General features: G+C 43.2%; 1 protein-coding gene across 7 annotated transcripts in view; it reads left to right on the top strand.

The window, feature by feature from the left end:
- Nucleotides 1-25,719, top strand: part of LOC140524706 (actin, cytoplasmic-like) — a 32,688-nt gene that overhangs the window by 2,636 nt on the left and 4,333 nt on the right. For 4 of the 7 annotated variants that reach the window (XM_072639434.1, XM_072639433.1, XM_072639437.1 and 1 more), the window contains exons 2-8: nucleotides 4,061-4,106; nucleotides 15,590-15,723; nucleotides 20,183-20,311; nucleotides 20,685-20,795; nucleotides 21,750-21,834; nucleotides 23,545-23,706; nucleotides 24,927-25,112. In XM_072639434.1, the coding sequence (XP_072495535.1) occupies nucleotides 4,061-4,106; nucleotides 15,590-15,723; nucleotides 20,183-20,311; nucleotides 20,685-20,795; nucleotides 21,750-21,834; nucleotides 23,545-23,706; nucleotides 24,927-25,112 (853 nt within the window). Of the gene's footprint in view, nucleotides 1-1,263; nucleotides 1,531-4,060; nucleotides 4,107-15,112; nucleotides 15,244-15,589; nucleotides 15,724-20,182; nucleotides 20,312-20,684; nucleotides 20,796-21,749; nucleotides 21,835-23,544; nucleotides 23,707-24,926; nucleotides 25,113-25,719 lie in introns of those variants that run through there. The other 3 variants (XM_072639438.1, XM_072639436.1, XR_011973806.1) reach the window with 3 other exon arrangements.

Genomic DNA, 25,719 nt, shown 5'->3' with positions numbered 1-25,719 from the left:
AGAATCAAATAAGATATATTTGTAAAGAGCTTAGCACAGGACCTGGGCACCTACTTCACATCATATAAGTGCTGGTTTATTACTGTCATTATTACCTAAATTGGGAACCTGGGTGACTTGGAGGTTGGTGGTGCCCTGCACACAGTATTAGGGACAGTTGGAAGAGAGAGGAAAGATAATGAATAAAAATAACACGACTAAAAAGATTGAGTCCACCCCACCCTGAGGAGTCATCTTAGCCTTGCACATAATTCAGTTCTCCCATCCCTTTGCAGACAGAATCTTTCATGAACCAGCAGGCAGAGCATCTCGATTTGGGATGGTCCCATAAAAGGACATGAAAGAGAGGGGCCTGGGAGAACAGGGAGAGCAGGTAAACCCTAGCATGGGTGTATGCAGGAAGAAATGTGAAGAACTTCGAAATGAGGTCACAGAACTGGGACGAAAGCTAGGGCAGGGAGGGTGTGTATGAAAAAGGTCTCAGCTTTTCCTGAGTGATGTCCTTGAACAGGGAATTACTTTCGCACTGTATCTATTCAGGGAGAAAAGATAGGCTGATGAAAGGCTCACAACAATGGCAGGCTAATGATGATTGATAGACAAGGTAGGTAGAACCGCTCCAGGCAGTCTATTACAGACAGGAGAGAGTGCTAGTCAGATGATCGGAGTTCAAATACCAGTGATGCTCTTTGTTACCTCTGTGGCTTTGAGTAAGTCCCTGGGCCTCAGTTTCCTCATTTGGAAAAGGAGGAGATTGAGCTCAAGGGTGTCTAAGGTCCCTTAGATCTCTGATCTTATGACCCAAGAGATGGAAAGATAAAGTAAGAAATCAGACACCATATTTCTACAATAACTCTCTCTGGTTTACAAAGCACCTTCCTGACAATAATCCCATGAGCTAAGTCATATAAAGTCTTAACAATCCCCCTTTTCACAGATAAGGAAATTCAGGATCAGAAAGAAGAAATGATTTGCCCAGCGAGACTGTCAGAGAGGAGATTCAGATTGAAATCCCCTGATTTCCATGGCCTTTGACTGACCTCTATTAGGCATAAGCCCAAACCACCCAGCCTATGCTATTCTGGGTTAGCAAAGTCCTTCCTAAAACATGGTACCTCGAAATGACCACAGTTATCTAGGCATGTTCTCACCAGGAGAGGGTGCAGCAGGACTTCCTCCTCCTGAGGTCCACACACATAGACACTTCTGTTACACTGAACAATCTAACTTCTGGCCTTTGTTGTTTGTTTTCTACATGTTTAGAACTTGAAACAAGACCTTTCACTTACCCAAACCAACCCTGTGGATGCCCCCAGTTACCCAAGACTTCCAAAGATATGGAGGCGGAATTTACCCCATTAAACCAGTGCACACAGACCTGCGTGTACATCTCTCCGTACTCCACTATGGGATGGCATCTTTGACGCTCTTGACCTCGGGCAAAGGAACAAAGATACAGGGAAGGGCAGCAGCACTTTTGTCTGAGGCAGAAAATTAAAAACCTGAGTTAGACGAAAGGAACAGTGTGCAGTAAGTGAAGACAGCAAGGTCAGCCTGACGTACAGAGGAGGGTGTTAAAACACGCCTCCCTAGTCAGCTGCCCCCAGCCTTTCTGGCACACGCGGGAGCCTCACATCCTTTTGGGGGGGCTCAGTAAGACACTGGAATCTACTCTCATATAATTACATTGTGTGTGGGGTGGGGGAGAGGGCAGGGATGGAACAAATGCTAAGGTTTTTTGTTAACACCTTTTACCAGATAACAGGAGATGGGGCGACATGGAATAGCTAAGTTTTGATTGGGAAAGAGCCACAGAGAAGATTTACATGGCACCCACTCTTGCCCCTGCTGGGGAAATGGAGTCAGGAAGAGGCAGTAAGAGCAAATTTGGTCTTTGTATCCCTAGCATCTGGCATGTTCTCAAAGCCTCTGATGAATGTGTGCTCTTCAGCTCTGGAGTTCCTTCCAACATCATGGACCCACCTGTACCTTCCCATCCCATGACCCCTTCTCCAAGTCCTCTGGAAAGCTGGCCCCACGGGGTCCACCCAAAGGCCTACCTTGGTTTCTCCTGACACCTTCAGGGTGCCTTCCCTCCAACTCATCCTTCAAACTCATCACCCCAAGTCCACCTTTCTTAGTTCATGCAATTCTTGGATGACTTCCTGGTCTTCTAAGTTCCTTCTTACTTAGGTATTACAGCCTAGCCTTTCTTTATCAACTTCAGTGGGATGCTCACCCTGAGCCCTTCATAGAAAGGCAGCCTCCTTAACTCAATACTAAAGAGTAACACCTGCAAAATATTATCATTGGCAAGGGGAACCTTGGTTTTCACAGGAAGCTTGGGGTCAGGAAAAGACCTTTGCATTTCCCGAAGGCAATGCAGCTCACTCTCCCTGTCCTGATCAACCCTATGTCCATTGGCACCATTATTCACAGATACACTGACTGTTGGACAAATTCTATGGGGAGCTCATCTATAACTTCGTGTTGAGATCCAGGTAACAGGCATTCTGCATCAGAGGCAGAGCCTGGAGCAGCCTAGAACCTCCTCTGATTGGGGAAAAGGAGGAAAATGTGACCTTGACACATGTCCTCTGCCCTGGCCGAATCCCCTAATCCTGCCCAGCCCCTTCTCTGTACTCTGGACTTTCTATCCCAGGTACCATACTGACTGATGCCTTTCTGAGAGTGATGCCTGCTAAATATATATTTATGAGACTGCACCCCTGCTTATAAAACTTATGAACTTCTTTGATATCCCAGAACAACCCTGTTATATGGAGCTGACCCAGGGATAGGTGCCACAAGCTTGGGAAGAAGTGATAGAATCTACCCTAACCCTTTTCCATGGTTGTGGATTGTTAACTGCTCTCTGACCATCTGACTCAAGTCCTGGGCTTCCTATGACAAAGTCAAGACAGTGTTCTGCTCCTCCAGAGGAGCTCATTTTGGCTGTATTTCACTCATTCCTTTAACAAGCATTTATTAAGGCCAACAATGTGTCAGGCACTGGAAAAACAAAGTCAAACCCTTGCCCTCAGAAAACTTCCATTCTAGTCAGAGAATTAATGTGTACATACATACATGAATACAAAATATTAGGCAGCTGGGTAGAGCAGTTGACAGTGTGCTGGACTTGGGCTCAGGAAGACCTAAGATCACATCCCACATCAGATATTTACTGGCTGTGAGACTCTAGGCTAATCACTTGACCTTTCATGGTCTCAGACTCATTGTCTTCAAGGATAATTATAGTATCTCCCTCACTGGGTCATCATGAGAAGTAATAAAGTGCCTTGTACACCTCAAAGCATTATATCCATGCTAGTTATTATTTTAAAATGTGCCAAGTAAATACACAGATATTTCAGAGAGGAAAAGAGCATCAGTAACTGAGGGGTATTGGGAAGGTGTCATGGGGGTGGGCGGTACAGAGTTGAGTGTTGAAGAGAGAGGAGCACCATGACAAGTGGAGGTGAGCAACTACCCTTTCTGGGCTGACCAATGCAACCACCTAAGCAAATGCAGAGAAATTACAGGTAAGATTTTGTATCCAAGGAGTGAGTGCCTCCATTTGGTTGGACCAGAAAATATGTTAAGAGGAGGAATATGCAATAAACCTGGAGCTTCCTGAGTAGGGGGCCGACATGGTCAGACATATGTGGAAGATGCAGCAGAGAGAAGAAAGGCTAGAGGCAGCAAGATCGACTAAGTCTATTGTAATCATCCAAGGGAGAGGTGATGGGGCCTTCATTAGGCTGGTGTCTGTGTGAGTACAACAGGTAGGTAGTAGCAAAATGGAGAGAGTTCTGGTCCTGGATTCAGGAAGACCTGCATTCAAATCCAGCTTTAGACACTAAAGTATAAGTCTCTCAATTCATGGCAGCTTCAGGTTCCTCATCTGCAATGGCACCAATAGCGTCCACCTCTCACAGTTGTTATTAGAATAAAATGAGACACTTGTAAAGTCCTTTGCAAACCTTTATAAGGCTGTAAGAGTGCTGGTTGCTGTGCTGTCATAGTCATCTCTGTCCTCTTCCTCCTCCTCGTTGCCTAGGGGGTGAATGTGGAAGCTGTTGTGAAGATAGAATCAGTGACACTTGGTGAGTAATTGAATATATGAGAGGAGGGAGATGGAGGAGTCCAAGATGACCAAGATAGGGTGGTCAACCTAGGTGACTACAAGGTTGGTCATCCCTTTGGCAGAGCTAGAGAGGTTTGGAGAAGAGCTAGGTTGGAGCGAGGAGGGACAAAACTCTGTTTTGTCCATGTAGAGTTTGGGCTGAATTAGGAACATCCAAGTCTGATGATGATCCTCATTTCCTATATTAGTCCCCCAACCCTCTCATTTTGTAATCTGTCTCCTTTCAGTTCACACATTTCTGGGATGATAACCTTTCTGATCACTTCTTACATGCACATCTTATTAATATTATGCTGCTAATTACTTACAGCTACCATTCCATTTCCCATGGTCCTTAGGATAAGCTGCAATTTTGATTTGTCTGGAGAGCTTCGTGCTCCAGGAATTCTGTTCAATGTAGATAAAAGCAGATTGGTTGAGTCCCTAGCCCAAACCACCATCATAAAACTTTAGCTAGCTAGGTTCACTTCACTCTTGATTCAATCTTTCTCCAAATTTCTTCCCCACTAGTCTTGTTCCACTTAGCTACCCTCCCCCCAGTTTCCTCCCTTCTAGTACTCCTTTGTTTGTTGCTTTTCCCCATTAAAATAGAAGCAGTTTGAGGGGAGAAACTGTCTTATTTGCTTATATTTGTGTCTCTAATATTTAGCATAATGCCTGTTACATGGTAAACACTCAAGGCCATATCTGTCTATCCATCTATCTATCTATCTATCTATCTATCTATCTATCTATCTGTCTATCTATTTATCTATCTGTCTGTCTATCTGTCTATCTGTCTGTCTGTCTGTCTGTCAGTCTGGCTGACTGTCCATCTGTCTGTCTATCTGTCTATGTAAGGTCAGGTATGTGTTCATGTGGATGATAAGCCTTTTATTCAGCTTGCATCATCTTTAGGGCAGCTAGGTGGTACAGTGGATAGAGCACCAGTGCAGGAGTCAGGAGGACCTGAGTTCAAATCTCACCTCAGACACTTGACACTCACCAGCTGTGTGACCTTGGGCAAGTCACTTAACCCCAATTGCTTCATCCTGGGTCATTTCCAGTCATCCTGATGAATATCTGGTCACTGCATTCAGATGGCTCTGGAGGAGAAGTGAGGATGGTCACCTGCACAGCCCTCCCTCACTCATGTCATCATTTCTCTGATGGCATGGTGGTCTTTGGCAACGAAGGATGAACACGCATGCAAACAGTGACAGATGAGGTCACCACAATGCTCCCTGAGGACTTTAAAACAGGTATGATAATAACCAGAGAAACAAAAATTATAGCAACCCTTAAGTACCCACTGAGCTAGCAAAGATGCTGAAAATTGAGTACACTTATTGTTAGCACCAGGCCAATAGGAATACTAAGTCATTTGCAGCTGGGAATTGATTCAGCCATTCTGGAAATCATCATCCAAAAAAATGATCCAACTGTGCATTCCATTGACCCTGAGATCCCACTACTGTGACTATATCCCAAGAAGGTCACTAACAGCCAGAGGAAATCCATAAGTCCAAAAGAAGAATTCTATTTTGTACAGCACAGCTTTATTGATAAATACCAACATGGAGAGGCATAATAAATAATCCTGAAAAACAAAACCCTTAGTCAGACTGCACCATCATCCTTTCCATGAACTCATCTAGATTGCCACCATTCCTCATGCCTTTCAGCTAGACTTCTGGTAGCCCATGTTGCTTTTTTAATGTATAAAATGATGACTTCTAACATGTAAGGGGAAAAATAAATGAAAGCTAAAATAATGAGGCAAATGCCTCTTCCTCAAGAACAGCTCATAGAAATCGGAGCACTATTCCTGCCTAACAGATGCTTCTTCCAGGACAAAAATGTTAAGACTCTAATCAGAAGGCAACAGTCAACAAATAATGAAATCAATGGAAATGCTGGCTCCAGGGAGTGATAGCCAGCATTCTTGGCCAGGAAACTGGGGACAGCAAATTACAGAGAATGCTCTGAAGAAGAGATCAGAGCTATCCTCTGGAGGGGCGAGGGAGGACAATTATGCCATCATTGTGAAAATGAAATGAATTCAATCGACTTCAGTATGTATTTTTTGTGGATTGTCCCAAAGCAATAATAAAAAAGTAAAGAAAAAAATGTCTTAGGAGAAATTACACAAATGAAGGACCACTAGGAACAATCCCTCCTAAAAAAGAACAAGCTAATTGAACTCAAATATCATTCTAGTTTACTTCAGGAGCAGAGTTCAGAAAAATAAATGTTGAAATTCTTCCATATGTTCAGAGAGATCATTAATTTGGAGGCCACTTTTATCATTGTAGGACACAAACCTTCATGCCTTCGCCCCTGAGGGGGTTGATGGTTCCCCTCACACCCACTCGTGTCTCTCTAGAGGAGCTATCTAAGGTGCTGAAAAGGCTCCCTGATTTATTTTGGGGATGGCCTTGCAAGAACACTGAGGTTGTCCCTCTGGGATGCCTCACTCTTGTACTGTGATCAACCCATCTTCTTGGATGACTATAACCTGGATTTTCTCATAAAATTAATGTAAAAGTATTAGAGGCCCATGCTTTAAAAATGAATACAAGAAACTAAAGGTTGCAAGTGCAAAGGAATAGACTTTTTAGAAGAGTCCATCTTCAGAGATCAATTAATGGCTCAATAAATAAGGACATATTACGTGCCTACTATGCCATATCCATCATACAAGACAGACATAAAACAAATCTTGCCCTGAGGATCGTGCCTTCCACCAATACATCTGTTACCTAGGCCTCTGGAGTCCTCAGACTTGCTGAATGTGAGGCATGGACAAGTAGGGAATCCCTGGATTCTGATCTGAATGACTGACTGAAAGTTCCTCTGTGCTAAATAAAGGAGCCTCCTGCCAGCTTCCCTGAAGTCTGTGTAACGCCCTTTGACGTGCTTGTTTTTGTTTCTTTTTATTGTATAATGACCCTCTTTTTCCTTTACTACTGGTCCTATTTTCTCATCTGACCCCATTTTCACCAATTCCAGACACCTCTATCGCTATAGGCTTAACAGACATTTCTTGATCTGAAAATTTAAAACCCAAACTTCTAGGTTGTGTTTTGGTACAAATGAGGCTAATCTTGAATTTGACTCAAGACCTAGTGCAGGTGTGTGTGATGTGCTAACAGTTGCAGGGAATAGCCTAATTCTGGGGGCTGTGACTCCAACTTTCCTGTCATTTTAAAAATGATTTACGTCTTCAAGAATGCTTGTGACCTGATCTACTTTAAGTTAAAGTAACTTTTGTGATGCACAGATGCTATCTTATTGTGCCTTTGTCCTTTTGGACTTTGAAATAGAGATAATGCATAAGGTTTCTATTGTAGTTTCCTCAGAATAGGCAGTAAGTAGGCTCAGTGGTTCTTGGCCAACATGTTATTAGTGATTTCAGTCAAGGACAATGAATTACTTTTATAGCTGAGCTTCTTCAATTCAATCCAGTTCAATAAGCATTTATTAAACACTTATAGTGTGCCAGGTTTTGTGCTAGGCACTACTGAGAAAGAGAAAAAAAAATGGTCCCTGACCTCAAGGAACTTCATCCTTTGTTGCCAAAGAAGACCATGCCATCAGAGAAATAATGACATGACTTGCACTTGACTTTGTTTTGAGTGAGGGAGGGCTGTGCAGGTGACCATCCTCACTTCTCCTCCAGAGCCATCTGAATCCAGTGACCAGATATTCATCAGGATGACTAGAGATGACCCAGAATGAGGCAAATGGGGTTAAGTGACTTGCCCAAGGTCACACAGCTAGTGAGTGTCAAGTGTCTGAGGTGAGACTTGAACTCAGGTCCTCCTGATTCCTGCTCTGGTACTCTATCCACTGCACCACCTAGCTGCCCCTCAAGGAACTTAGATTCTATGGGAATATAAATACATTGGGTACTTCTCAATGGTTTTTAATGAAACAGATCCAGTGTAGAATATTCTGTAGAGATCAGAGCTGACTGGAGGTTGAATCACAAGACTCAGGAGATCATTATGATAAACAGTCAATTTAGCTGTGAATTGTCAGCATGGGGAAGAAAAGAGAAAAGGCAATACGTTGATCAAACAGAAAAGCCACAAGGAACATGAATGCACAGTTAAGCTATGATGAGCATTCATTGTCCATACCTATATTTCCTTACCTGTTCTGACAGTCACAAGATATTATTCACTCAGTCAACAACCACCAGTAAGGACTATACTTCATAATGGTTGTTGAATGAATGAATGAATGTCTTGTGACTGTCAGAACAGTTAAGGAAATATAAGTGCTGGGGATACAAAGGCAAAAAGAGAATCCCTGCCCTCAGTGAGCTCACTGTCTGGGGAGTTAAACAACTGAGTACACACAAGACATATACAAGATAAACTGGAGATAATCTAAGGGGAAGGCACCAGTTTTAGGGGGGTTGGTAAAGGCTTCTTGTAGCACATGGCATTTTAGCTGGGACTTGAAGGAACCCAAGAGGCAGAGGTGAGAAGGGAGAGAATTCTGGTTTCTTCTAGAATAATCTCTGTATTTTCCCACCATGTTGGTGGGTCTGAAGGCACCAATCCACTGCTACTGATTAAGGTGATTGTTTTGGAAATAACTTTGGTAATCATCCAAGAAAAATTCTAGAACTATTCACATGCTCTTCCCGTGTGATTCCACTACTAAGTCTCTATGCCTTGAAGGAGGTTATTTACAAAATGTTAAAGTTCCTTCTATAGAAAAAATTATTCACAAGACAGTATTTGTAATAGAAAAAAATCTGGAAATTGTGTGTTCATTGATTGGAAAATGACTGAGAATGCTGAAACGGAAATGAAAGTGGCATATTATTGTATGCAGTAGGAAATTATGGATGTGAAACATTCAGAGAGATGTGAGGAAACAGGAGAAAGAAAGTAGAGCCAAGGAAATCACATCCACAGGAGTTTTAAGAAGGCAGATGAAGACAACCCTGAAGGGAAGCAAGATGCAGGGTAACAGCAATGGCTGTAGGGTCAGTCTTGGCTTATAAAAGGGAGAATTCGTGTCCTCCTTTGGTTGTGGCTTCTGCTTGTGTGGTGGCCTCTGCTTCTGTGGTAACACACTTTGTATTGTCTGGAGTAGCAGTTTTCAGGGAGTAGGCTTAGTTCATGTTTGATTTTTGCTTATATTTGTCAGGTATGCTCAAACGAAATATGGCCATGATTAGCTGCTAATAGATGCCATATTAAAAGTTTTTTCTGAGCAATATGAGACATTTTATGAGTGTATGAAGTGACAGCTGCCTCCATATATTCATTTATTCACTTCATTAACCAAATATTTACTAGATATCCCCTGTGTGCCACATCTTGTGGGCACCTAGGGATTGGGGTGAACACAGCAAGTGCTAGATTGGAATACAGGAGACCTGGGTTAAAATCTATTCTCTGCCACCTATGAACTGTGTGACTGACCTTGTCCACAGCCCCTTTACTGTTCTAAGCCTCAGTTTGTTCATCCATAAAATGAAGGAGTTGGATGGGACCATTTCTGAGGTTTCTTCCATCTCTGTGATTACAACTCTTCATCTTAGGGAGCCAGAAGACAGCATTCCAGAAGCTCCCCACAATACACAATGTTACATGATGAAGACATCAATGCTGGGTCATTTTTTTCCTCTTTTTTTTTTTTTTATTTATTAACAAGGGAGGCTTTCACTGGGATTGGGGTGATGTTACATTGGAAGTCACTGTGATGGAAAATAAAAAAATAAACAAAATGTATTAATTGAAAAAAATGAAGTATTATAGAGGTGGACCACCAAGGCAGGACCCTTGAACTTGGAGAGCCGAAGGACTTTTTACCAGGAGCTCCAGCATGTCCCAAGGGATGGTTAGATTTCTTCACCCCAACTGGTTCTCTGTCTCTCACTGAATGATTAACACTTCCCCTGTAAAGCAAAAGATGACTTACCTGGCAACCCTTCCTATTTGCAACAGAGCTGAGAAACAGTAAAGAGCAGAAAGAGATGCCAAGCCTCCAGTAGATGTTGCAAAGTTCATGCATTAAATAAATAGTTCATGTGCTTCTGCCCTCGCAGAGCCCCTGGGGTCCTCACCACACATTGGCTCTATTTTTGACAAGACTTCCCAGCCCAGAACAGATGAAGAGCTACAAACTACTACTCACAAGAATTCATTGTTTCTCCATGACTTTTTAACCTCTTCAAGGTTTTCCTTACACACAACCCTTTCCCATGATTCTTTCTCTCCTTTAATGCTAGTACCTTCCCTCCAAAACTGTCTGCAGTTTATCCTGTATATATCTTATTTACACATAACTGCTTGTTGTCTCTCCCAGCAGAGTGATAGGTAGCTCCTTGAGGGCAGAGACTGCGTTTTTTTTTGTTGTTTTTTGTTTTGTTTTTGAAGAAAGAGGAGGAATAAAAAGAGAAAGAAGGAGGAGGAGAGCCAGAACCAAACAACCTGTAACAGACTGCGGACATTAAGCAAAGGGACAAACAGCTCTACACACCTCAGCAACTCCTAAGGTTGTCCCTTTCTGAGAGTATAATACCCAAATCGTGGCTCATGCTAAATGACCCTGAGAACATGGAAGAAAGGTGAAGTTGTGTTTAGGTGTTATTGTTGAAGATGGCAGGGAAATCCATCAAGAATGTCAGAAAGATTCTCATCTTGAAATGAAGTCTTTGAAGTCATTATCACCTCTTCACTTTCTCTCAACCACCATACCCAACCAAATCAACTGCCAAATCTTATCTGTTCTATCTTCATAACATCTGTCCCCTTCTCTCTACTGACACAATCACCACCCTGGTTCTGGCTCTTATCACTTCTTTCCTGAATTCAATACTGTAATAACTTTCTAATTGTTTTCCTTGACCCCAGTCTCCTCTTCATATTCCTCAGGCACAGGTGTAGCCATGTCACTACCCTCTCTGCTGAAGCATCAGTGGCTCTATATTGATTCTACAATAAAAGGTCCACTACCATTTGGCATTTAAATTTCTTCAATATGTGTCCCCAAACTATCTTTCTGATCCCATGTCACTCCTTCTCACATATGCTATCTTCTAGCCAAACTTAGGATCTTACTGTTCCTTATAGGCAACATTCCATTTCCTACCTTTTTTCCTTTGCATATGTTGCCCTTTACCCTACCCATGCCTGGAATGCTCACTTCCCTCATATTTTCCACTTGGAATCCCTTCACTTCTCTGCTCCAGCATGTTTCTTATAAGACGCCTTTGCTCTGAAGGATTGTTCTCAGTTTCACTGAGTAGGTGATTCTTGATTGTGTAATCTTAGATCCTTTGCTTTCAGGAATATCATATTCCAAGCCCTCTGATCTTTCAAGCTACTAAATTCTGTGTAAGACTGACTGTAGGTCCTTGATATTGGAATTGTTTCGTTCTGGCTGCTTGCAATATTTTCTACTTGAGTGGGAGTTCTAGAATTTGGCTATAATGTTCCTGGAAGCTTTCATTTTGGTATCTCTTTCAAAAGGTGGTCAGTGGATTATTTCAATGTCCATTTTACCCTTTGATTCTAGGATATCAAACCAGTTTCCTTTGATAATTTCTTGAAAGATGTTGTCCAGGTTGTTTCTTTCAATTGATCATGTTTTTCAAGTAGTCCAATGACTTAAATTTTATCTCTCCTAGATCTATTTTCTAGGTCACATGTCTTTTCAATGAGATATTTCACATTTTCTTCTATTCTTTCATTCTTTTGATTTTGTTTCATTAATTCATGATGTCTTGTGGGGTCTTTAGGTTCATGTGTCCAATTCAAACTTTTAAGGAGTTATTTTATTCAGTTAGTTTTTTCATCTCCTTTTTTATTTGGCCAACTTTACTTTTTAAGGAGTTGTTTTCTTCAGTAAATGTTTATACATCTTTTCCCTCTTTTTGGTGCTTCTTTTACCAAACTATTGACTTTTTTTGTGATTCTCTTGCAATCACTCTCATTTCTTTCTCCAATTCTTCTTTTACTCCTCTTATTTGACTTTTAAAATATTTTTTGATCTCTTCCAAGAGTTCTTTTATGGCCTAAGATTATTTCACATTTTTCTTTTAGGCTTTTCGTGTAAGAATTTTGACATTGTTGTATGTTTTGATCTTCTCTGTCACCAAAATATCTTTCTATGGTCAGTTTCTTTTTCTTTGATTTTTTTCTTTGCTCATATTTTTCCCATTCTATTTCATTACTTTTCAAGTTGAGCTCTGCTCCTGAGATCCAGTGGGCAGTGCCCTAGGCATCTTATGCTGGGGCCTGCAGGGCCTGGCTACTTTCCTGGTGTTGTGCAAGTTTCACAGAGGGCTTGGCCACTCACCTGGTGTCATGCCAGGGTCAGGTGAGGAGGGGGAGTTGATGACTAGCCTCATGCTCTATTGGGGCCCATCAAAAATCTGATGCTGTGCTGGAACTGTGTGTGTGTGGGGGGGCCCTCTGGTCATTCACTTGCTGCTGCACTGGGGCTACAGGTCCTCAGTCACTGACCTGTGCTACTGGTTAAGGCCTCCTACTAGCTTTCTGGGGTATAGACTACTGCTGGCTTGCCAGACACTACCTGCCCTGGACTAAACTTACCTAAGTGAGACAGACCTTTCCTGCTGACCTTCCAAATTGCCTTGGGCTAGAAAGTTGTTTCACCTTCTCTTTTTGTTGATTTAGCCATTTCAGAATTCATTTGAGAAGTTATTTTTATAGTTGTTTGGAGGCGAATTTGAGAGAATTCAGGTGATTTTCTGTCTTACTCCAACATTTTGGCTCCTGGAAGCCCACAAGAAGCCTCTCTAGATTCCCTAGTAGGGGGAGGCTTCTACATCCACCTTGAAATTACTTTGTAAGCTCCTAGAGGGTAGGAACAGTTTCATGATTTTTCTTTGAATGCCTGAAACTTAGTAAATGCTCAAAAGTCTTGTTGAATAGAATTGGAAATGGTTGAATCCAAAGTCTGTAATCAACATCAGGCTTAGCCATAGAGAACATCTGAGAGTCTTTTAAGTAGAAGATGCAGGAGGCAGATTTCTTTTCAATGTAAGAAAACAAAAAAAACTTTGTAACAAGAATAGTCCAGATAGATCACATGCCATAGGTGTTGTAGAAATGATTCTTGTTTGGAAAAATTTTGGGCAAGATGTCCCTTCTAGCCCTGTGGTCCTGAGGGTCTGTAAAAAGTCAATCATTTATTACCTGTGAAATATCGGCATGGATCCCAATGCCCTTCTTCTCTTGTGGGACTGAATGAACACACTCATCCTCTACACTAGCACCACCACAGTCCATAGACAACAAGCTGTTTGTTCTAGTAGAACTGATCTTAACATTTTTTTCCCTCTTTTTTAGGCAATGTCTTTGAAAAAAAAAACTATTGATTTGACTGGAAATCCAAATGTCTTGAGCAAAGCCAGTAGTTGTTAACTATTGCTCTTTCCCTCCCAGCCTGATATCTCTCTTTTCTTTGCCTCATTAAAGGGACTATGCCCTGGCTATTTCTTAAACAGGCCTATTTAATGATTGAGCATTACCTCTCCCTAAGCAAGTACCTACATGGACCTTGGCCTAAAGGGGCTAAGGTCTCCCAATGCATCCTGGGTTATTTCCAGTCATCCTGATGAATATCTGGTCACTGGATTCAGATGGCTCTGGAAGAGAAGTGAGGCTGGTGACCTGTACAGCCCTCCCTCACTCAAAACAAAGTCAAGTGCAAGTCATGTCATCATTTCTCTGATGGCACGGTCTTCTTTGGCAATGAAGGACGAACACAACAACAACAACAGGTAGTTTTCTCCTCTGAGAAGGAGACTTAGCGTAAGTCCAGCCCAAGGATGGGGTTAGGGTGAGAAAGGCAGCTGATAGTTCCCTAGATAATTCAGAAGCAGGGACTAGCATTCTGCTTGGCCCCAGAGAGCAGAACCAGCTGGGAACAGTGGAAAATTTAGAGGCAAATGGTTGGTGAGTATCAAGAAAACTTCCAATGAGAACTGTACCAAAGTAGAATGGGGTTCCTAGAGAAGAGGTGACAGACCTGAGACCTTGAAGAAAAAATGGAAGAGCAATTATCAGAGATATTGGGGAGAGAATTCTTGTCCAGGTGAGGGTCCTTGAGGTCCTACGTACCTCTAAGTGGGTATCTCTACGAACTTATAAGAAACAGAGATATTTGGAGAAGATATGTAATCTTTTTTTATTGTATGACAAACTAAGGGGATTTAAGGGAAAAAACCCAAATTGAAGAATAATCATTCACTTTATCAAAGAATTCACTTCTGAGGTTCATTCATGAAACACTAGCCCCCTTTTATATCACAACACCAGAATTTTTAAAATACTTTAAAATGTTTAATGACTAGACAACTTTTAAGAGCATCCCCAAACTGGTCTTCATTTTTCTATGGTTTGCACAGACCACGTTGATAAAAAGTGCAGCCATGTCTCAGAGGAGAGTGGACGAAGAGTGAAATAACTCAGTTCTAGAAGAAGTCCCAGAACAGAGAAATAAAGCAGCTGGATTGTATTGTCTGTGGCATGGGTTGAGGACAACTTAGGTCTAGTGAAGAATTACCCAGGTCACTCAAGAGTCTCAGGAAATGAGCACATGTGCCATCATGTGTGTTCAAACTTCATGTATAACCAGATCACTGAATCCTAATTGGGAGCATCCTTGAAACAACGAACATGGAATATAAGAGAGAGAAAGACCTTAGAGATTTGCAAGTCCACCAATTCCCTCATTTTGCAGGATCAGAGACTGAGGCATAGAGAGGGAAAGAAATTTACCCAACACAATGAGCAGCAAAGCCAATGTGAACCCAAGTTCTGTAACTTCCAATCTAGGAGTCTTTCCACCACCCTTCACTGCTAAGAAAAGTGTTTCGAGGTGAATAGAAGCTTGACAAATGGGTCCCTAGCCACCCACCTCAGACAGGAGCTGTCACAATCTCAGTAGGTTAGACAAAGTGAGGCCCAGGACCCCCAGGATCACAGATGTAGGTACTGGAAAGGTCACAATGCAGACAGGCCCTACCAAATCAAGGGCCCAAGGATACCTGGGTCAGTAAGCAGGGAAAGTCACCGGGGAAATGGTTATAGATGCATGGGGCCATCAAAAACGATCAGGTGAGAGAATAAGGAAGTAGGAGGAGGAGGGGAATCATCAAGAAAGATGCCCAAGGAAGGCCAGTTGCTCTGACAGCACCTCTCTGGGGCCCTGAGTGGATAGGATTAGACAGCAGGGTGCTGGGTGCCCTCCCTTAGTTGGAAAGGTATCAATTTCTCTGCTTAGCAGCTATATTTCCCAATCTGGTTACAGGTGGGAGGATGGGTGACTCCCCAGGGACCCAAGGAAGGACCTCTTCTAGGCCTCTGAGATCCTTAGTCTTCGCCTCTTTGCTGAGGACCGAGAAGCCATAGGACCTGACCCAGGACAAGGCAGGACTATGCTGTCTCTTTTCAATAACCACAGACAAGCTGGGAGAAGCTGAAAATCCCTTGGCTGTTGTATTTGATGGCGGCTCCAGATACTTCAAAGTAGGGTATGGCGGAGAACAAGCCCCCCAATTTGTCTTCCCATGCGTGGTTGGGCGCTACAAAAGGCAGGTTAGTGTCCTCTGAGATGGGTAGCCCCTTGGAATCATCCCAGGCAAAGAAAAGTGTTAGCCCTGTGATACTGTGGCCCAGGCTGGGAGGGGGAGTCCCCGCATCTCAGGTCATGATAGTTACTCTGAGACTCAGGCTTTCATGAAAGAGACAGAATGACTGGCCAGTGATGTGAAAAAGCTGGAAGTATTCATTATAGGCACCTTTAAATTCACACAAAGGACATTTTAAGGCGGGACTTAAGATGTGAGGGCCATTAAGGAGAGTAGGGTTCAGGGCAGGGAAAGATGTTGGGAAAATTGTAGACGAGATCGTTAAAGAGATCGTTGCTGAACAATTAGAAAGAGAAGCAGTGGTCACAGAGCCAGCTGGGCTTCATACAGAGCAGCTCAAACCAGACTTACCTCATTCTCTTTTTTGACAGGACAACTAAGCTAGATGAAGGGAAATTATACTTTTCCTAGATGAGCAAAGCTTTTAACATGGTAGCTCATACAATTCTTCTGGAGAAGATGGAAGGGTATAGCGGAGATTACAATAATACAGTCAGATGAATTCAGGATCAGCAAGGGTTAATGGTTCAATATCAAGGTGGAAGGAGGTCTCCAGTGGGAACCAAGGGGATCTATGCTTGACCTATTGCTCATTGATGGTCACTGATCCAATAGAATTTTTACAGACTGGGCCATTGGGTTGAATCAAATAAGATAAAGTCCAATAAATGTAAAATTTTGTACCTGGATTCAAAAAAATCAACTTGACAATATAGGATGTTAGTTCACAATAGTTGGAAAGAGATCTGTGGGTTTTAATGGACTGCCGTCTCCTTAGGCATTAGCAGTGTAGTTAATGCAACTTGGTGCTCTTTTAAGAGAGGGTAGGTTGTCACTCAGTAACATCTGATTTGCTTTCCATCTCTGATGTCATAAGTACTCAAAAGTCAGGGATTGGCTAGAAGGCACAGACTGTACAAGTGTGCAGTGGGCATGGAAGATTCTAGCCAGCAGGACATAGAGCTGACCATGAGCCTTATGATTCTCAGAAAGGCCCACAAAACTGAAGGCTTTTTTGAATGGCCCCACTTAGCTTCTAGCCCTGGATCTGCCCTCAAAAACTGTGTGACCATGGCCAACTTCCTTCTATTCTCAGAGCCTCCTTTGGTCTCTCCTCCTTTGGACAGATCCTGTCCTGTATTTCCCTATTTTAATTTAAAGGAGCCAGGTACCTCAGTGTGCCTTCCCTCTGGCTCTGCTCCCTTCCCATATTCCAGGTGACTTATCAAAGGTACTTAAACTTTACAATTCATTTTACTCCTGAACCAAAGATCTATCCCGTGAGGCTCTCCAGTTAGAGGCCAAGGATAGCTAGTGATATTTGGGGAGATTTCTTCAGGATTCACTTTATTCCTCTTGGGTATAATCCTTCACAATGACTATAGTTGGACCATCTTGGGCCAATCCCCTCTGGGCTTCATTGTTTTTTTCCTGTGAAATCAGTCATATACATACACACACACACACACACACACACACACACACACGCTCGCGCATGAGCCTTACTCCCAGTTACCTAAGGGGCTCTAGATTTCCTAACAGAGAACAACAATGGTCCATTCAAAGGCCAATTGTGTCTGGTTCACTTTGAGAGACAAGATAGGAGTCGTTACTAGCCTTCCAAATTATGTTTGACTGACTGATTTTGACATGAATTTATTTTTCCAGAAGCCCAGCTTGCTCAGGGTAGAAAGAGTACTTGGTTTAGAATCATAGAATCTGGGCTCAAATTAAAGCTTTGCTATGAAGGGAAAGGAATAAGCTTTAACTTACATCTACAGTGTGCCAGGGACCATGCTAAGTAAGCACTTTACAATTATTTCATTTGATCCTCATGACAACACTGAGAGGTAAAACTTATTATTTCCATTTTACAGTTGAAGCAACTGAGGCAAACAGAGGTTAAGTGACCTAACCCAGGGTGGTGTAGCTCATAAGTGTCTGAGGCTGAATCTGACCTCAGGGCTTCTTGGGGCTTCATCTATTGTGGCATTGTCAAGCAGATACTGGTTGTGTGACCTTGAGCAGATCTAATGCTCTTCTGGACCCTGGCTTGCTCATCTGTGAAATGAGATTGGCCTGGCCCTCTATGGCCACCTCCAGCACTAAGTTCTGTACTTGTATATGTCCAAGGTGGCAACCAGGGAAGGGGAGCACTGGATGAAGGAAGTGGTCCTCGAAAGCCGCTCCCAATGGCCCACAAGTCAGTAGTTGGCCCACAGATCACTGAACGTTTGACCAAGTTCTGTTCTCAGCTTCCCTTGGAATCAGAGGAGCCCTAAGTCAGGATAGAGGGTAGCCCAGACTGGAGACCAACAGGCCTCTGCCCAAGATTCCCCAGGCCATGGGCAGGCAATAGACATATCCCCACCTCTTAGAGGAGTTCTTTTGAAAGGTTTCTTACTTGAAAATACAATGAAAAGGCATCTCAGCTCCCTTTCTGGAAGTCCCAGCACTGAGGCTAAGCTTCCTTGTAGCCCACCATACATGCACCTGGTCCCAACGGTCCACAGGAATCCATTGGCCACCCCCTTGGCATCCCTGGCATAAGCTGAGACAAAGAGAAGTTAAGCCACTTACACAATGTTATAGAGCCCCATGGATGTCAGGCATTGACCTTGAGCTTTGATCTTCCTCTGATCCCAAAGCTAGTCATCTGCTATCTCCCACTGGTTCTAAGGAATATAAGTAATGGGGAATTGCTGACATACAAAAACACATGCATATGTATATCTGTACGTATATACATATACTGACCTATGCACACATACGTATATACATATATATATGTATATGTACATATACACACTCATAATTGAGGGAATGAGGGATGCATAGCTTGGAGTACAGAACACCAAAGCAGGCAAGATAGCCATCTTTGAGTGATGAGACTGGTTTTGTTCCACCCAGAAGGTGCTGCACCAAAACCTGAATGGAAGTTGCTAAGAGGCAAGTAGAGACAGACTTTCCTGACAATGATGGCTGCCCAAATATGGCAGGAACCTGTCTTGGGAGGTAGTGAGCTCCCCATCCCTAGAGATCTTCAAGCAGAGGCAGAAGGACCCCCTTGTTAGGGAAATATGTCACTAAGGGGATGCTTGGTCAGCTATTGTTTGTAATAGATGGCCCTGAGTTCTCTCTATTTTGAAATTCTGGAATTCTCTATCTGAAGAAAATAATAAAAAAATTAATCACAAGTAATTAATTGTGGATTGTACTGTATTGGTTTTAATGTTACCACCCCTTCTCATAATCTCATGGGCTTTCCTTTGTCTTAGCTCAGGCAAGGATTCCAGTCATCTTTCTTTTACTGAGGAGGACACCGTCAGCTCATGTGCATACAAGGCGTGGAACTGAAAGAACCCAAGTGTCTGAGGCAATACTTGTTTTGCCCAGGCCTTGGGTCATAAGGGACTGATCAGGACTCAGTGATTTTAAGTGCAGTGTAGGCCTTAGTCATGGAAATTCAGATGAAGGATAGGTTACTTGTAATTCCAGAAATCCTGTATTAACCAGTATCAAGAAGAGAGGAGTTCTTGTTCTCATGGGATGGTCCATATTATTGGGAGGGGGCATTTATACCTGTGGGCCAGAATGCACCTGGAGGGATCATTAATGAGCATTAGTATAGCTAATCTAAAATCTAAAGGATTTTTAGAAAGTGGATCCACTCTTTTCATATCATGAGCTTATACTTGGGGCCAGTACGTACCACTAGGAAGGAGACACCAGGCCTCCAGACTCCAAATCCAGGAGGCTTTTCACCTGGCCATGTTTTCTTTTTTCTTAGGCACAGATCCTGTTCAGGCATGCTTAGTCAAGTTCATGGGCACAGAGATCCAATTTAAATCACCTCCCACAAGTCTTGAGGCCTAGCCAAGCATAAGCTCTTCGCATTCTCCTGTTCTGCTTGGCAAGCAGCCACTTGTATTTAATCTGAAGTTATCATTTGGCCACTGGGTCCCTGGAAAGTTATAAATCTCCTTGATGGGCTTTGGTTGGCTTGAGGCCCCTACCACATCACATAGGGTATGGATAGGATAAAATGAAGCTCCCTGGAGCAATTCAGAGACAAAGGGCTTTGAACAGGGAGGTGCTTGGGAATAGGATGAAAATTCTGCAGAAAATTCTGCAGGAAAAGGAAATGAGGATTGTCTTCCTGAAAGAATAAAACTGACTGTCAGTGATAGAAATGGGTCTCATTTTCTTTGTCTGCAAAATGCATGATGTATGGAATGGGAATGACCCTACTCCAGTACTTCCCAGGTGATTAATGAAGAACAATTCATGTGGCTGGAAGGAATATAAATGCAGAAGTGCCCCTCCCCCCAATATAATAACACTACCCTCCTATTGCGATATACCAATTGTCCAGTCAATGACACGTTGTTACCTGCATTTTCCAGAGTGTGATGGTTGGGATGGACGCAAGGGATACCTTTATTGGCAATGAAGTCACCAATAAACAGGGAAAGCTCACAGTGAAATATCCCATGGAACATGGAATTGTCACTAACTGGGATGACATGGAGAAGGTCAGTGTGCAGCCAAGGAATTGGGGAGAGTTTTGGGCAGGATGGCTGCTACTGAGACCACTCAGTTTGATCAAACCACTGCATTATCTATGTCCATGTCTGGGGAAGGAGTCCTTTAATAGAGGAGATTTATTAGGACCCTGAACAATTAAACCATATTCAGAGAAGTGTGTCACAGGACTAGATAACTGAGGAATCCTGTCCATGTAGAGAGTCCAACTAGACTTAATTTAAAAAAGAATTAGAATGGGAGTGTGGGGGAGAGGGCCATGTTTTAGATGTAGAATGTTGCATGAATCCCAAATGATGTCATGGTAGATGGCTGCCGCTCTGAACAGGGGCTGAATTAAACCAAACTGCTTCTTTCACTAAGATCTGGCATCATGCTTTCTACAATATGCTCCATATAGACCCAGAAGAACATCCTCTCCTGATGACGGAGACCATCGCCAACCCAAAGGCCAATAAAGAGAAATTAATACAGGTAACAAGGTGGTGGGTGAGAGAAGAAATGGGAAGAAGGCCCACCTCTAAAGTCCCAACAGTCTGTTCTGACATCCCTCCCAGCTCTGATTCTACACTCCACACTCCAAGGGCTTTCCAAGTACTAAGGTTCTCATAGTCCCTCCAGCTCTAATATTCTACATTCTAAGATTCCTTCTTAGATCTGGGTTCTTGTTACCGACATGGGTAGGTCAGGGAGTCAAACACTATACACAGCTTACATACACTATAATTCTGATTTAGTCTCTTATGAATTCAGAACCTACATGAGAGAGTAGTGTCTTGGTGGAGTGATGAATGAGGGTGGTGTCTAGCACCTTCCTTTGCTTCTTTCCCCTTTAGAGGTACATGGTATATGCTGCCCCAGCACCCTGAGTATGCCTTCCCTTGTGGGAGGTTGTAATATCTCCCAATCCTTCCCTAAGATGCCAATTCCCAACATGGCCCTCTGCAAAAGGGCAAAGATTGGATAGCTGCATGGTGGATTTGTAGCAGAGGAGATTCCTGTTGTTCCAGGCTCTGTCCTAGGATCTGGAAATGCAAAGATAAAAAATTCTGCAATTCCTATCTTCAGGGAGTTTATATTCTATCTGTAAGATAAGGTAAATGCAAAGGAATTCAATGCAACTTCAAGAGGGACCCAGCTCGTGTAAATGGGGGTGGCAAGAGGAAAGGCCTCAAGTAGAAAGTAGCATTTGGTGGTGCTTTGAAGGAGACTAGGGGTTCCCTGAAGCTGAGAGGCTTAGGTGAGAAGGAGGGCCAGTGGGCTGGAGCCTCTTCTGGCAATGATTCTCCATGACTCTGTGACTGAATATTGCCTATGGGACTGATACAAAGGAAAAGTTCCCATTCTCCCTTGGAATACTGCTTCCTCTAGGCCTTCTCCCTCACCACCTAATAGAGGACCCTTCTGACTGCTGATTCTCTTTTGTAGATTATGTTTGAAACTTTTAGAATTCCAGCCTTATATGTAGCGATCAGGGACGTTCTGTCCCTTTTCTCGTCGGGCCGGACCACTGGTGAGTGCTGAGGTCTCTATTCTGTTTTACTTTAAAAGTTTTCCCAAATGTGTAGACTGGGAAAATTCTGTCTAGACTATAAAATGAATGTCTCAGTGCTCCACTCTTATCAAATGAGGGGGTTGGACAAGAGGTTCCCTAAGGTCCTTTCCATTGCTGTTTCATTTTCTATGGTCTTTCTCATCTCTGATATTCTATATGCTACATTCTAGTGCCCTTTCTAACTCTGATATTTTATGTTCTATGTTCTAAGGTTCTCCCTATCCCGGACTATCTCTGTTTTGTGTTCTAAACCTTCTCCTAAATCTAACGTTCCTCCCAGCTCCAAGATTCCTGGGCTACATTCTAAAATTCATCCTAGCTCTGACCTTTCATGTTCTGAGGTTCATTCCAGCCCCAACAGGCCATGTTTTATTTTCTAAGTTTCTTCACACCTCCAACATTCCATGTTGTATGTTGTAAGGTCCATCCCAACTTTGACATGCCATATTTTCTATTCTACACTCAGGCACTAAGTTCCACCTCCTAGAGCACCTGCTCAGACTCTGCCAGTCAGGGAATAATACCCTTCAAACTGCACCTGCACGTTTCCTTATCACAATGTTGGGAGGCTGGTAGTGCCAATCTTATTACTCCCATTTTACACATAAAGAAGTCACTTAGCTCTTTTGGCCTCAGTTTCCTCTTGAGTCAAAGGAGAGTGTTAGACTAGATATTCTCTGAGGTTCTATCCAGCCCTTGGTCTATGATGACCCCTGGACTCATCAGAGGTCACCTTATCAGTGCTAGGATTCTAGACATTTATTGCTCTACACATGGATGCCTCCTTGGGATTCTTGGCAAGATTGAGGCCTTTCTCTGACCTGTAAGACAAGGTGACAAACCTGAACCAGGGAGACCTATGTTGGGGACTTTGGGGGCCAAAATCCAGTCTTGTCAAGAGACCTTCTGTAATGAGTCCTGAGCGTTTGCCTCTTGCCAAATGGAAGTACGCACCAGCTTAGTGTGTGTCCTGACCTTTATATGTGTGATGCCTTCTGCCTAGAAAAAGTGTTTATCCAAATTAGTAGGACAGAAAAATTATATCTGGGTTCTAAATTGGAATCTCAGTTATAAAGGAGGAAGGAGGTGGATTATGTTATATCTAAGGACTCTCCTCACGCTGACATTCTATACTCCAGGTTCTTCTCTATCTCTGACATTCCCAGTCTGACACTTTCTAGATTCTAAGGTCCTGCCCAGCTTCAACACTCTCTTTTCTCTGTTCTCAGTTCCCTCCTAGCTACAATGTTCTATGCACTAAGGTCAACAACAGCTCTGATCTTTCATATTCTAAGGTCTCTCCCTGTTCTTAAGATTTCATGTTCTAAGGTTCCTGTCAGCTCTTGACATGCTGTGTTCTAAGGCCCTTCCCAACTTGTGTCATCCCATGCCCCTGTTCTAAGGGTCTTCCAAAGCTCTGAGGTTTCAGGATTCCCTGACTTCAAGACTAGGGAAGGGAAGGGAAGATGTATCTTCAGCAACAGGTAACCCTGTAGTCAGTAGGTCTCTGAAAGCCTGGTTTTCTCCCTTGGGTCTACACTCCCCTGTTCCCTACCTAGTTTTCCCAACTTAGCTCAGCTGCAAATAGTAAGCTGATTATTATGGAATTTCTCTGAGAGGAGACTGAGCCACTTCCTTTGGATACTCCAGGGCCCTCTCTTTCTCTAGGACTCGTTGTACATTCTGGGGATGAGGTGACCTATGCTGTTCCCATCGACAGTGGCTACATCTTGTCTGATGCCATCATGAGGCTGGAGATATCAGGCCGGGACCTCTCCATGTACCTTACGAAGATTCTCATTGACAAAGGCTACTCTCTGAGGACCCTGGGTGAGAGCACAGACCCAGCCAGGCAACCCAGGCAAAGGAGCTAAAAGCCTCATTATATAGCTAAAACCAGATACCTCCTCTACTCTCCAGAGGGTCAACCAATGGAATAAGTACCATGCTGGGGATTATCCTTAGAGGTTCAATATGATTCAATTCAATGTAGGCTCATATATTAAATATGTACCTAATTTTGGCCCTCATTCCATTTCCCCTAAACTATTGTAGTAATCTCCTGATTGGGTTCCCTGTCCCTAGTCTTTCCCCTCTGACCTGTATTCCACACAGCTGCCAAATTGATTCCTTAAGAGTACAGACCTGATCATGTCACTTCCCCTGCACAAGAAGCACTAGTCAGTGGCTAGCGATGAAATACCAACTCTTCTGTTTGGCATTTAAAGCCCCCCACAGTCTGGGTGTAGCCAGCCTTTTTAGGAAAACTTCCAGGAAGATAGCTTTCTGCATCCCATCCCTCCCACCTTCTTACTCTCACCTCCCTTTCCTAGGAGCTTTTATTTCCCCTCTTGCCTCAGTTGCTTTGCAAAGGGTGCTCCTGTGCCTGGAATGTCTTCCCTGCGCCTTTTCATTCTCCCTTTCAAGATCCTTCAAGCTACTTCCTTCAAGACATCTTTCCTCATCTCAGCCATTTGTTATTAATACCTCTCCCATCCCCATCCAGCAAAATGACGTGGTATTTATTTTATCTGCTTCATGGTAGGAGTGAACATCACTCTTGCTGATGAGATCCTAGGCCCATTGAAGGAGTGCGTATTTATGTATCTTTGCATTGGTGTGCCTACTGTCCATTCTCCAAACCCCTCCCCCAGGTCCCATCCCAATTAAATGCAAAGCCCAAAGTCAGGGGCTATTTTATTTTGTATTTGTATCCCCAGCACCTAGCACAGGGATTGGCTTATAGTGGGTACTTAATGTATACTTGAATAAATGAATTTGTGAATGCATGGGTAGGTGGATGAATATGTGCAGGAACTGAGGATATAGAGATAATATTTTAAAAAAGAAAAAAGAGGAAAAAGGTCTTGACTCTAAGAGTTTATATGCTATGCGGGTGGTTATTTCTAGCAAAAGTCTCTTCAAAAAAGAAGGACATTCTCCCAGCCCACCCCTCTCATAGCCCTAGTCCCTTAAGGCACTGAATCTTAAATAAACAGATCTTGCTTTTTGCAGACATGTTTTCCTATACACCGTTTTCTCTCCCCTAGCTGAATGGGAAATGGTCAGAACCATCAAGGAGAAATTGTGCTACGTGGCTTTGGACTACATAGAGGAGACACAGATGGAAGAATCCTCCATAGAGAAGAAATATGAGCTCCCTGATGGTCGAATCATTACTATGGGCAGGGAGAGGTTCCACTGTCCTGAAGCTATGTTTGAACCATCCCTGTTAGGTCTGTGCACCAGGGACAGAGCACAGCTCTGCCCCATAAACATCCACTGCTTACAGCGTCTATTCCGCATGGACCATCCATCACTTTAGGACTCTCCAAAACAGACAGTAATTACATGGGCAGGAATGGTGAGGGCCAACGTTGAGCCAATTAACCAGGGCAGCCCCAGTCAGAATGGTGAGGGGACTGGAGGAAATGAAAGCATTATGTTTGAGGAGACTTGGGGTGAGGAAGGGAGACACTGCCAAGTGCCCACTATGGGCACTCCTATCCTCATGAAGCTTCTATTCCATGAGGGCAACCCTTCTTTACTTTGTTCATGCCCTGGCTCCCTCAGGCTGTCTAATGAAACCTGTAGATCTCTTCTCAAAAATGCATAAAATACAAAGGGTTTCAAAGGAAACAAGCACATAGAAACAGAGTGATAGAAATGGTGATTCCAGGAGAGCCGACATGTGTGTCAGATTTGAGAGGGAGTGGGGGCAGGAAAGGCCTCCTGAGAGGGAGGTGGCCCTTGAGCTGTTTTGGAGGCCAGTGGAGACACACAGAGAGCATTCACAAAGGAAATGTGAAGCGATTTCTGGGGGGATGACCCCTGAGAAAGAGC

The sequence above is a fragment of the Notamacropus eugenii genome, chromosome 2 (genome assembly GCF_028372415.1).
Source record: "Notamacropus eugenii isolate mMacEug1 chromosome 2, mMacEug1.pri_v2, whole genome shotgun sequence".
Taxonomy (NCBI): domain Eukaryota; kingdom Metazoa; phylum Chordata; class Mammalia; order Diprotodontia; family Macropodidae; genus Notamacropus; species Notamacropus eugenii.
This window is presented reverse-complemented; position numbering and strand designations above follow the sequence as displayed.